This window comes from Pantherophis guttatus, chromosome 4 (assembly GCF_059756535.1).
Source record: "Pantherophis guttatus breed Tessera chromosome 4, ASM5975653v1, whole genome shotgun sequence".
NCBI classification, from domain to species: Eukaryota; Metazoa; Chordata; class Lepidosauria; order Squamata; family Colubridae; genus Pantherophis; species Pantherophis guttatus.
In genome coordinates, this window is record NC_142066.1 from 136,511,570 (window position 1) to 136,523,884 (window position 12,315).

The 12,315-nt window shown below is 37.1% G+C and overlaps 2 protein-coding genes across 2 annotated transcripts in view; one reads left to right on the plus strand and one right to left on the minus strand.

The window, feature by feature from the left end:
• CFAP69 (cilia and flagella associated protein 69) overlaps window positions 1-5,388 on the plus strand; it is a 47,705-nt gene extending 42,317 nt beyond the window's left edge. Inside the window, exons 21-23 of the mRNA XM_034401828.3 lie at window positions 42-128; window positions 582-686; window positions 4,980-5,388. Coding sequence (XP_034257719.1) covers window positions 42-128; window positions 582-686; window positions 4,980-5,156 — 369 coding nt within the window. The 3' untranslated portion in view covers window positions 5,157-5,388. The remainder of the gene's footprint in view (window positions 1-41; window positions 129-581; window positions 687-4,979) is intronic.
• A 2,400-nt stretch (window positions 5,389-7,788) lies between these two features.
• On the minus strand, window positions 7,789-8,550 carry LOC148114364 (protein CFDP2-like). Its single transcript, XM_087893690.1, has one exon. It carries the CDS (start codon window positions 8,548-8,550, stop codon window positions 7,789-7,791), a length of 762 nt encoding a protein of 253 aa, XP_087749816.1.
• Between the last annotated feature and the right edge of the window lie 3,765 nt (window positions 8,551-12,315).

The following is a 12,315-nucleotide window of genomic DNA, read 5'->3' on the forward strand; positions in this document are numbered from 1 at the left end:
TTAGAATTAAGTATGTTTCCTTCTCCTGTTTTTCATTCTAGATTCATTCTCTCCATAAACAAAAGGAAATAGTCAATAAATCTTGGGAAAATTTCTTAGCTCGGACATCAAACTACGAGGCTTTGAAGGTAAGAAAGTATTCAGTAAACTTCACCAGGGATGACAGTATATTTCAAATTCGTATTTATCTAAATAACTGAATTAATAGTTTAGTAATGAAGCAGTTTCATTATTAATTGTTATTTATACTTTAAAAATAGATTGACTATTAAGAATATGAAAAAACATGTTAAGAATAGGCAGTGAATAAATAAGTGTATTGAGAATAAGCAATGAATAAATAATTTCTAAAATATGGACATAAGAATTCTTTTGAGTTTTATTATAGTTGTTGACAATGGGTGGTTATTTTATGTAGCATGCTTTATATGTAGCATAACTATTTACATCACTTTGGTTCAGGATTGACACTTAGAAAAGTATGGTTTGAAATATTCTCCTATGTATCATTCTGACATTAAATTTCTCATTAACAAAAGCTAATTTATGAATGAACCTAATTTTTTCAATTTTTTTGCTAGAAAGCAAAAAGACTTCGAGAAAAATCTATAGAAAACTCTAGACCAAAGATAAAACACTACAATGCAACTTTCCATCCAACTGACATTAAAGGCCTAAATACAACTGTAAGTAAAATTCTTAATTGTTCATTTCTAATCCAAATTAAAGCAATTAATTTTTTATTTTATTATTTATTTACATCCCACTTTTATTCTTTTTACCAATAACTCGAGACAGCGAACATATTTAACACACCTCCTCCTATTTTCCCTATCATAATAACCCTGTGAGGTGAGTTGGGCTAAGAGTGAGTGACTGGCCCATCCATCTGGCTTTCATGGCTAAGGCAAAACTTTGAACTCATGGTCTCCCGCTTTCTGTCTTGCTGCATTAATCACTAGACTAAACTGATTCAATCAAATATTTAAGATCTAAATCACTGTAAAAAAGTTTGTATTACATTACCATAAAGCAGGATATTCTATAAATAAAATATACAAACTTACACTGAAATGTAAGTTTTTTGTCTGTATGACAAAATCGCTCAGATTCGGGAAGGGCTGGCCTCTGACTGGGTATGTCCGGACGGGATGACTGAGGCAGGTCTTGAGAGTGTTATCTGGGGGGAGTTCGATCCTGTGGCTCCCGAGGACATGGACAGGGTCCTGGGACGGCTGAACGCGACCACATGTTTATTGGACCCGTGTCCCTCCTGGTTGGTACTGGCTTCCCGGGAGGTGACACGAGGCTGGCTCCAGAAGATTGTTAACGCTTCTTTGAGTGAGGGGGTCCTGCCGGCCGCTTTGAAAGAAGCGGTTGTGAGGCCCCTCCTCAAGAAGCCCTCTCTGGATCCGGCTGTTTTGGCTAACTATCGTCCAGTCTCCAACCTTCGCTTTGTTGCGAAGGTTGTTGAGAGTGTGGTAGCGCAACAGCTTCCCCGGTACCTGGATGAAACTGTCTATCTAGACCCGCTCCAGTCCGGCTTCCGGCCTGGGCACAGCACGGAAACGGCATTGGTCGCGTTGGTGGATGATCTCTGGAGGGCTCGGGATAGGGGTTGCTCCTCTATCCTGGTCCTGTTAGACCTCTCAGCGGCTTTTGATACCATCGACCATGGTATCATGTTGCACCGGTTGGCGGGGTTGGGGGTGGGGGGCACCGTTCTGCGGTGGTTCTCCTCCTACCTCTCTGACCGGTCGCAATCTGTGTTGACGGGGGGCAGCGGTCGACCCCGAGGCACCTTGCTTGTGGGGTGCCACAAGGGTCGGTCCTCTCGCCCCTTCTGTTCAACATTTATGTAAAGCCGCTGGGTGAGATCATCCGTGGCTTCGGGGTGGAGATCCATCAGTACGCTGATGACACCCAGCTGTACATCTCCACCCCAGGCCACCCCAACGATGCCCTTGAAGTGATGTCCCAGTGCCTGGAGGCCGTGTGGGCCTGGATGGGGAGAAACAGGCTCCGACTCAACCCCTCCAAGACCGAGTGGCTGTGGCTTCCAGCGTCCCGATATAGCCAGCTGACGCCATCGCTGGCTATTGGGGGCGAATCACTCGCCCCCACGGAGAGGGCTCGCAACTTGGGCGTCCTCCTGGATGCACGGCTGTCTCTAGAAGACCATCTGACGGCCGTGGCCAGGGGGGCTTTTTATCAGGTTCGCCTGATACGCCAGTTGCGCCCCTTTCTAGATCGGGACTCTCTACGCACAGTCACTCAGGCACTAGTCACTTCCCGCCTGGACTACTGCAACGCTCTCTACATGGGGCTCCCCCTGGGGTGCACCCGGAGGCTCCAGCTGGTCCAGAACGTGGCCGCGCGGGGGATTATGGGGGCGACGAGGCGCTCCCATGTGACACCGCTCCTGCGCGAGCTGCACTGGCTCCCGGTGGTCTTCCGGGTGCGCTTCAAGGTGTTGGTGACCACCTTTAAAGCGCTCCATGGCTTAGGGCCAGGGTACTTACGAGACCACCTTCTGCCACCAATAGCCTCCCACCGGCCAGTACGCTCGCACAGAGTGGGCCTCCTCAGGGTGCCGTCCGCCAGACAATGTCGGCTGGCGACCCCCAGGGGGAGAGCCTTCTCTGTGACGGCGCCACCCTCTGGAATAACCTTCCCCCAGAGTTATGTATAATAACAGACCTCCGGATTTTTCGTCGGGCCCTGAAAACCTATTTATTTCAACTAGCTGGGCTGGCTTGAGCTAAATTTTAAATTGATTTTAAATTGGGTTGTTTTAATTTACGGCCAGAATATTTAATTATTTTAATACTGTTTTTTAAATTTTGTATGCTTTGTTTTTACTTAGGCTGTGCACCGCCCTGAGTCCTATTTGGAGAAGGGCGGTATAGAAATTTAAACAAACAAACAAATAAATAAATAAATAAATGATTTTCTTTTCAGATATACCATAAATGTGCCAAAATATTAACTGTATTATTCTATTATGCTCATGGCCCTATGGATATTTAAGAGAAGCATATTTTCATTTTATCAATGACCTTTTTGAAACACAATAGTATGTATCTATGGAGATTCTCAGTCAGTCAGGTCATGATTGTCCCAAAGGTGCTTTTTTCAAGAGCAACTGGACTTTTTGGTTTTTCTTTGAAGAACAGAGCTGAAGAAGCTTCTTGAATGAGAAGCGAAACGTCTTTAAAGAAAAACCAGAAAGTCCAGTTGCCTCCTGAAAAAAGCACCTTTGGGACAGTAGTATGTAACTTTCTTTTAGGAAGGCATTTCCAATATACTATTTTAGTTTGTTAAAATTATTCCTTCAGGGAATAGAATTGGACTGGTGCTCTTATGCCCAGATCAGCTCTAAACATAAGAAAGACAAGGAACAAGGTGGCATAGATATGAACCAACAAGAAATAGACAATATTATACTAGGAAAGGAGGAAAGAATGTTATCCAAGATTTATAAACTCTTAATAAATTACAGGATAGGGGATGAGATTGTTAAAGATTCAATGATTGCCTGGGGGAGAAATATTGGTTACTCAATTAAGTTGGTAAAATGGGAAGAAATATGGACGAAACAATTGAAACTCCTGATGGCAACCACTTACAAAGAAAACTTGTATAAGATGGTGTATAGATGGCATCTCCCTCCTGCCCGATTATCCAAAATGTTCCCAGGACTCTCCCCAAACTGTTGGAAATGTGGGGAGATAGGTACTTATTTTCACGTATGGTGGACTTGCCCCAAGGTAATTGAGCTTTGGAGACTTATACAGGGATGGATATTAGAAATCACTGGATATAAATTACAATTGAAACCAGAATACTATTTATTAAATATCAGGCCAGATAAGATAGGCACGAATACATGGTGTCTGATTGTATATATCACAACTGCAACAAGAATATGTTTTGTTCAATATTGGAAGGGGAAAGACCTACCGGCTGAAGATTTGATTTTGGGAAAAATTACTGAATATGCGGAAGCTGACAGGTTAACAAAAATTTTGAGAGATCAAAAGGATTCCGCATATTTTCAATGCTGGGACCAATGGTATACTTGGTTGAATAATAGAATAAAAAGAAGATAAGATTAGTGTAGATTTTATATCTTATTTGTATATTTTGACTGAAGTTAATATATTGTGTAAAGCTCCCGTCATGATCTGTATGTGAATAAATACTTTGTTTGTAAATAAATAAAATAAAAAATTTTAAAAAATAATTGGCTTTGATACAAAAAAACCTCTAATATTTTCCTCCTGTCTGTGATTGTTGTAAAAGATTTTGATTTGAACATTAAATATAAATTAGGATATAGATGTGATTGTATGCATATGTAGCGGTACTTTTGATTCTTTCTAACATACACAGTCACACACATGAACACAAAAAATACAATCTATTGGATAATATACTATTAAAAGTAGAATTTAAAAGACCTTCCTTTATTAGAGTGAGGAAATAATGCTGATCGGTGACTGGAATAAAGATTCTACTATAGTGAGGAGAAGCAGTTCTTAGAAGTCCAGAAAAGATGTAGGGATAAATACATGTAACAACAGTAATTTACTGGTCTTAGCAAGTACAATACACAAATGAAGAGTTGGCTATCTATCTCTTACCTATTTGTCTATAGATTGCAAATGAAAGTTTACTTTTTAGTCAATATTGACTTTATAAATTATGCTTATATAAATAATACACTTTCAATAAATAACTCAAACCTAAGCTATAAAACAAGGATATATTTTTTAAACAAAAATGTAATTTTGATAAAGAAAATAGAAATGAATAAGAAACAAAGATTTTTAAAGTCAATTTAATCAAACTTTGCCTTTCATAATATTTTTTGTTTTAAAGCTTCCAATCTCAGTTTCCCAGGTTGGAAAAACAAAAATGAAACTGAAGTCTTGTTTTTGTTTTTTCCGATTATTGAGCAATTTTTATTTTTGCAGGTTGCATCTGGTCGCTTGGTAACAGTGGAAAGTACACCTTCTGAATTAATTGGAGGGCCACTAGCTGATACAGATCTTGCACTGAAAAAGCTTCCAATTCGTGGAGGAGCCTTAAAAAAATTCGAAGGAGTTAAAACAATAGATTCATTCAAGAAAAGTTCACTAACTGTAAAATAAATGTTGTCCAATACTGATATTGACAGTTCTGCATAGTTCTGTACTTAGAGTTTGTTTAATACATAAGTGCATCTTAATGGCCTATTTGGATCATTTGGAACCTTAGTAAAATGTTATCTTTAAATAGCATATATTTGTATCTATGGGTGCATATATACATATTCCTGTATAATAATCTGAAATAATGTGGATATCATTAATATTCTAACCAATAAATCTAATACATTATGAAGATCAGTTATGTCTAATCTTTGCCGAATTAACTCAATTTGCATTCTGTGACTGAGTACTAACTAAGATGCATTTAACTGTGTATTATACTATTTATGCTAAAAACATCTGAATCATAAAAAGAAGGAAAAAAGATGTTTTTTCTTCTTCTTCTTGTGCCATGTTCGTCATTGGACGCTGGCGATCATGTTGGCAATCCTATTTTTGTCAATAGCCGTATGAAAAAGTTCTGCTGAGTTTTGTCCAACCAGTCCCTTAGGTTTTGAAGCCATGAGGTTCTTCTGCCTGGGCCTCGTTTGCCTTCAATTTTTCCTTGTAGGATTAAGTGAAGGATTTTTCTGGGTGTTGCATCACATGTCCAAAATACTCTAACTTTCGCTTTTTAATGGCTTTGATTATTTCCCTTTGCTTTCCCAGGCGGCTTATCACCTCCTCATTTGTGATTTTGTTAATGCAGCTTATATGCAATAGCCATCTGTAAATCCGCATTTCAAATGCTTTTAATTTCTTCAAGTGGTTTTCCATCAGAGACCAACTCTACTCCGTAGAGCAGGATAGAAAAGATGTAACATCTGTCAAGCCTGTCAGTCTTATTTTCAGTCTTAGGCTGAAGATCTTTTTCATTTTGAAGAATGCTGTTTGAGCTTTCTCTATCCTTGTCTTTACTTCACTGATCATGTCCCAGTTTTCATGTAAATTAAAACCGAGGTACATGATCCTTTCAACTTTTTCTAATGGTATTCCTTCCAAATTTATCAGTGATAAATTAATGGGCTGCTTGCTGATGACCATGATCTTGGTTTTTCAGGTGTTAAGCTTCAAGCCATATTTTTCAGATATTTCTGAGACTCTGTTGAGGAGATGAAGGTCTTCATGCTTACTGGCAAGCAGAACTGTATCATCAGCATAATTTAAATTGTTGATCTGAACACCATTTACTTTGAGGCCAGCATCAATGTTTTCTAGTGCTTTGTTGAAAATTGACTCAGAGTAGATATTAAATAACAGCGGAGACAGATTTTTTTTTTTTAATTTGATTTATATGCCGCCCTTCTCCGGAGACTCAGGGCGGCTTACAATGTGCTCAGCAATAGCCTTCATCCTTTTGTATATTTATACAAAGTCAGCTTATTGCCCCCACAACTGGATCTTCAATTTACCTACCTTAGAAAGGATGGAAGGCTGAGTCAACCTTGAGCCTTGGCGAGATTCGAACCTGCAGTAATACAGCCTGTCTGACCCCTCTTCGTATTTCTGCATCATCTGAGTATTTTTGGCCTAGTCTCACATTTGCTACCTGATGCCAATATAGATTCTTTATGATTCGGATGTCTTTGTCATCTAGCCTCACTTGTTTCAGGATTTGTAATAGTTTGCTGTGTCTTATTTTATCAAATGCTTTTTTCAAAATCGATGAAGCACATGTAAACACTGTGACTGACATCTCTACAGCGCTGTACAAGAACTTGAATGCTGAATAGGACATCCCGTATATCAAGATTGTTTTTGAAACCAAATTGTGTGTTACTTAGACACTCCTCAATTTTGTTGTATATTCTTGTGTGAATTATTCTCAGGAAGATTTTCAGGGCATGACTCATTAAGATGTATTCGGTACACTTTGCATTTATTTTTTGGGGGATTGTCACAAAGATTGACTTTAGCCAATCATTTGGTATCTTTCCTGTTTCATATATTTGATTGAAGAGCTGCAGTAAAAATTTATTTCCATTATCTTCCAGCAATTTTAAAATTTCTACTGGGATATCATCAGGTTCTGTGGCTTTTCTTATTTTTGCTATTTTTATTGCATGTTCAACCTCCCCCATAGTGATGTTTGGTCCAGTTGTTATACTTCCCATATCAATATCATCCCTAGTGTCCTCAAAAAGTTCTTCAATATATTCCTTCCATCTTTTTAATTTTTCATCCTCATCCAAGATGATTTTCCCCTCGTCAACTAAGTTGTTGGCTTTCTTTTTGCAGATACCTGCTGCTTCTTTCATTTTTTGTGTAAATTGAAATTATCATGCATACGTTCTGTCTCTTCTATTTCTTTGCATCTCTTTGCAAACCACTTTTTCTTCTAATTGTTTTCTGCAATTCATTGTATTTTTCTTTGTTTTTTATTTTTATAAGAACATCTTTCATCCATGAGATGAAGAACTTCATCCATCATCCACTGTTGTTTCTTGTGGTACCTCTCTCTTTGTTTTGAGTTTGTTACCTCTACTATTGCATTTTTAAATTTATTCTAGTTCACTTCTACATCTTCATTATTTAGGTTGTTGGTTTCTCTTAAATGAATTTCTAGTTATTCTTTTATCTTATCTCTATGTTTAATGATGAAGTCACTATCAATTCTTGGTTTAGGAGGATTTGGGTTTTTCATCTTTTTTAGTTACAACTGGACTTCGGCAAGTACTAAATTATGATCGGATGGTACATCTGCGCCTGGGTATGTCTTTGCTGATTTTACTGAGTTTCTAAATCTTTTGTTTATTGTAAAATAGTCAATTTGGTTCCTTACTATATTATTTCGTGTATCTGCCGGTGATGTCCAAGTGTAAAAGCGTCTTTTTGGTAACTTGAAAAAAGTATTCATCACATATTGCCTATATTCCTTGCAGAAGTCTATAAATCTGTCACCTCTACCATATCTGGTTCCTAAGCCAAAGTTTCCAACTATAGGAGCATCACTTCCTTTTCCCACTTTTGCATTGAAGTCCCCCATGAGTATTGTGATATCATTACTTTTTAGGGTTTTCAATATACTGCTTATGTTTTCATAGAACTTCTCTAAATCCTCTTCATCACTGACAGCTGTGGGAGAGTAAACTTGTATAACATTCATATTTACTGGAGTACTATTTATTTGGATCATAATCACTCTATCGGATACAGGAATAAAGGACTTGATGCATTTATTTACAAGATTGTTTACTATTATAGCTACTCCATTTTGATGATGTTTACTATTTTCATCAGAGTAGTAGATAGTATAATCTCCTATTCTACACATTACATTTTCAGGCCAGTGCATTTCACTCACTCCCAGTATAGAGATATTGTATTTGAACATTTCTTGGATAGTGTGTGTTTTCCCAGATTCATACAGGCTTCTCAGGTTCCACGTTCCAATTCGTACTTTTGGGTTTATCATGCTTCTAGCGGACCAGGAGATTCTTAGCACCCCTGCCCCATTTAAGGGGTGCCCATACTCTGGGTCATTGTTAGGTTTTGCCACCATTAACATAATTTTCCTGGGAAATATATAGTGTAGTAGTCTTCCCTTTGCTTTCTACACCGCTGTGCACATGTTGTTCAAGTGGCTGCCACCACACTGTGTGCTGTTCTTCTGAAGCCGTTCTGATCAATGAGGTCTCTGCCTTCAGTCGATACTGATTAGCCAGCTGCCACTCACCGGATGTTTAAAAAATGTTAAAAGATGTTAAAAAAGATGTCTAAGGAATAAAATGAAAGTACCATTGGTAATCACTGTTATAATTCAGTAATTGCTTCCTAATAAGATGAATGGGAGAAATCCTGGAACATGATGTGTTGCAGAGATATTAGAAGTTTTAACTTTCATTAACAAAGTGGATGATTCATTGATTACCCTTATATGCATCTTAGTTCACTTTCAAATGTACATATTGGAATCAAGGACATCAAGAGTAATATCTTCTTTTCAGAGAAAATCATGATCAAAATAACCTCAAATACTGAGAACTATATTGCCTTTTCATGGAACTTGTTTTATGTCGAAATTCTGAGTCATAATTCACTCACAAACATTTCATTATTTTTCACTCTTGGACAATGAGTCATAGAAGAAAGTATTTATAAACTATCATATTTATTGATGAATTAGATCATAAGAACATGGTGAACGTTTAAAAATGTGGATAATGCAGTGTCTGCTAGCAAGGGATTTAATTTATTAGCAGACATCTTTTTATAGATACACACATGAATTTATACAAGTAGAGGTGTATCTTATAAACTTTGAGATATACAAGAATTTTGACATTAAATTTAGAAAATTAAACTGAATATTCACAATTGAAACATAAATAATACCACAAATATTTATACAAAGAAAATAATTAACTAACACACATATTCCAGCATGGAACTATCAGAATATTCATAATGGCAATTGATCAGAGAAAGGTGAACATAAAAAGTGATACCTTTCTCATCAGGAATGGAGAAGTCATTTGAGAAAAGTAAGGAAGTGGTAACCTAGGGAATATGAAGCACAAGGGATTCTTTTGAGTTTCATTTGAGAGTCATTGTCTGGAAAGGGGAAAATTTTAGAAGTTTTAAAAGACTTTCGGAAGTCTTTTAGAAGAACAATAATTCAGAATGCATATATATACCTTTCAAAAGAAAGGAAATTGAAACATCTGTATTTCATTCCTGCTGGTTGCAACAATTTCAAATTGCTGAGTTTATTATGCTGGAGAAATGGGCAGAGGCCTGACAGAGTCTTGTGTTTAAAAAAGACTATAGTTTGATTGAATCAGTCACCAGACTAAAAACAGGAAGAAACTGAATTCTAGTTCCATGACTTTGAGCAAGTTATTCCCTTAGGGAGGAGACAGTGGCAAATGACTTCTGAAATCTTGCCAAAAAACTGCAGGGACTTGACCAGGCAGTCATTAGGATTCAACACTGGCTCTAAAGCACTAGAAGAAGAAAAAATAATTTTAGATGTTGTGACGTGTATTTTCTTCTGATCTTGGGAATTTTATTTTCAGATACCATTTCCCCATGATATTTTCATTCATCTGTTGGCTACTTATTTATGTCTCTGTAGCTGTTCTGTCCTCATATTTGATGCAATGGTCTTAATCTGGAATACAGGCTATTCCTGATCATTCTGGCATAACTTCATATATGCAAATTGATTATTATGGTGTGACTTTTCATTAATCTGTTCATTAACCATGTATTGAATATGTTCACATCATTTATCTTTTTCTTACACATGGATCCTTTTAAATATAGACAAACTCTATATGCTTTTTGCCTTTGCCGAACAAATTATATCACCTTCAGGTGATCCCTAAAGATCTTACTGTATACGTGTTTTTCTACCAGTGATTTATACAAAATAATATTCAAGCAGATAGTGAAAATCCTACAAAAATGGCTGAATTGTATTATTTCTACTCATGGTCTTACATGGAATGATTTACAGATTATATTTAATGTTTTTCTGACTGAAGAGGAAAAACAGATGGTTGTGGGGAAAGGTAAAAATCAGAACTATCAGAGAATGACAGGGATATGTTGTTTTCCTTTTGAAGGGAAACAATACTAAGGATATAATAAATAATACTAGAATATGATATACTGGTATACTAGATTCTGTAACCATTAGGTTCCTGTAATACATATATGCCTTTATATTTGTATCTCTTGTAACAAACATATTCTGTTATTAGGCCTCTGTAATGTATCTGGTATTTGTCAAACGTATGTCCCTGCCATTTGACCTGAACTCATATCAATCTCTTTCTGTGCCATCTAAAAGCATGGTACGTATCTCAGTTGAAACTAGCCATCAACAAAAGGATAATTTACACCTCAGTCCTAATTTATGTTTGATCTGGATAAGATCTTGTCTTCCAGAGCCAGGGGCCAAAGTGGCCAATTGAGTAAACAAAGAAATGCTCAAGATGACTAATTGGGAAGTTTCTATTCCCCCTTGCAGGGCAACAAGCAATACACAAACCTAAATTAGGAGGCCAGAATTGGGTACTAAGCTGACGTCTCTGAGGGTATAAAAGGACGCCATACCTTCCCCAAGATGTGGCTATCTCCTCGCATGCATTGTATCTGTATGTTCTGGATATAGTTCCACCCAGTATTTTGTTTTTTGCCATAAATAAAATATGTTTTTTTGTAAGCCTCATCTTGAGTCTCTCTCTTTGGCATTCTGGTGTCTCAAGTGTATTTTGGGACCTTACATTTCCAAGATCCTTTGTGAGATCCAAGCATCACAGCAGATTTGAGAGCACTGCAGTAATACGGAAACAAAGTGGTTGCAGCTTTAATGGTTGCTATTCCAAAGAAGAAACATTTAGGGAAAATTTATGAAACTAGACAACTTCCTTGTGAGACCCCTAGTTCATTCCCTAATCACATGTTATAAGATAGTATTCAGACTTGGATCCAGATGCCCCAGAAAATCGGAGGATGTTAAATATGTTGTTTATGGGAAATAAGTTGTGAAGATATTAGTACTTGGCCACTTTCTAAGTATGGGATGAAGCATTTCCTATTAAAACTAACAAGACTAGGAGACTGATTAAAGTGTTATTGAAATAAACTATTCCCAGATTTGGACTGCCTATTTGGGTATTGGCTCAGACAATGGAAATCACTTCAAACATTGTTCATCAATCCTGGATGGATTAGAATGGAATGGAAATTCTATGCCATTTATCATGCAGAATTAAATATGAGAATGAAAAAGACTATGGTTTTATTAAAAGCACTTGGCTAAATTGGCCAAAGAAGCTAAGTTGACTTGGGTCAAAGCATTGCCCTTATGTCTTTTAAGACTACGGATTTCACCAAATAAGCGAACAAAAATTAGTCTTTTTGAATTTCTTTAAAGTAGATCCTAACAGATTATTTTCATCTGACTCAGTTTCTGACCCACACCAAATTGTAAATGATATTAGGCAGGCTTATGATAAACAACTCTCTGCTATGATTTATTTTCTCTTGTTAAATATTTGCAGGAAGTTGCACCTGTTAAATTGGACCAACCAGTTCATCCTTTTGTTCCTGGTGTAGGAGAAGTCTTGAAGAAATGAAGATCTGCTGGCAACCAAGTGGAAGGGACATTTTCAAATATTGTTGACCACTTAAACCTGTATTAAAGTCCAGGAAATCAAATCTTGGATTC

What these genes read in the sequence shown, in the direction of transcription:
- LOC148114364 (XM_087893690.1), bottom strand. Translation starts at nt 8,550, where the DNA reads ATGATAAACCCAAAAGTACGAATTGGAACGTGGAACCTGAGAAGCCTG.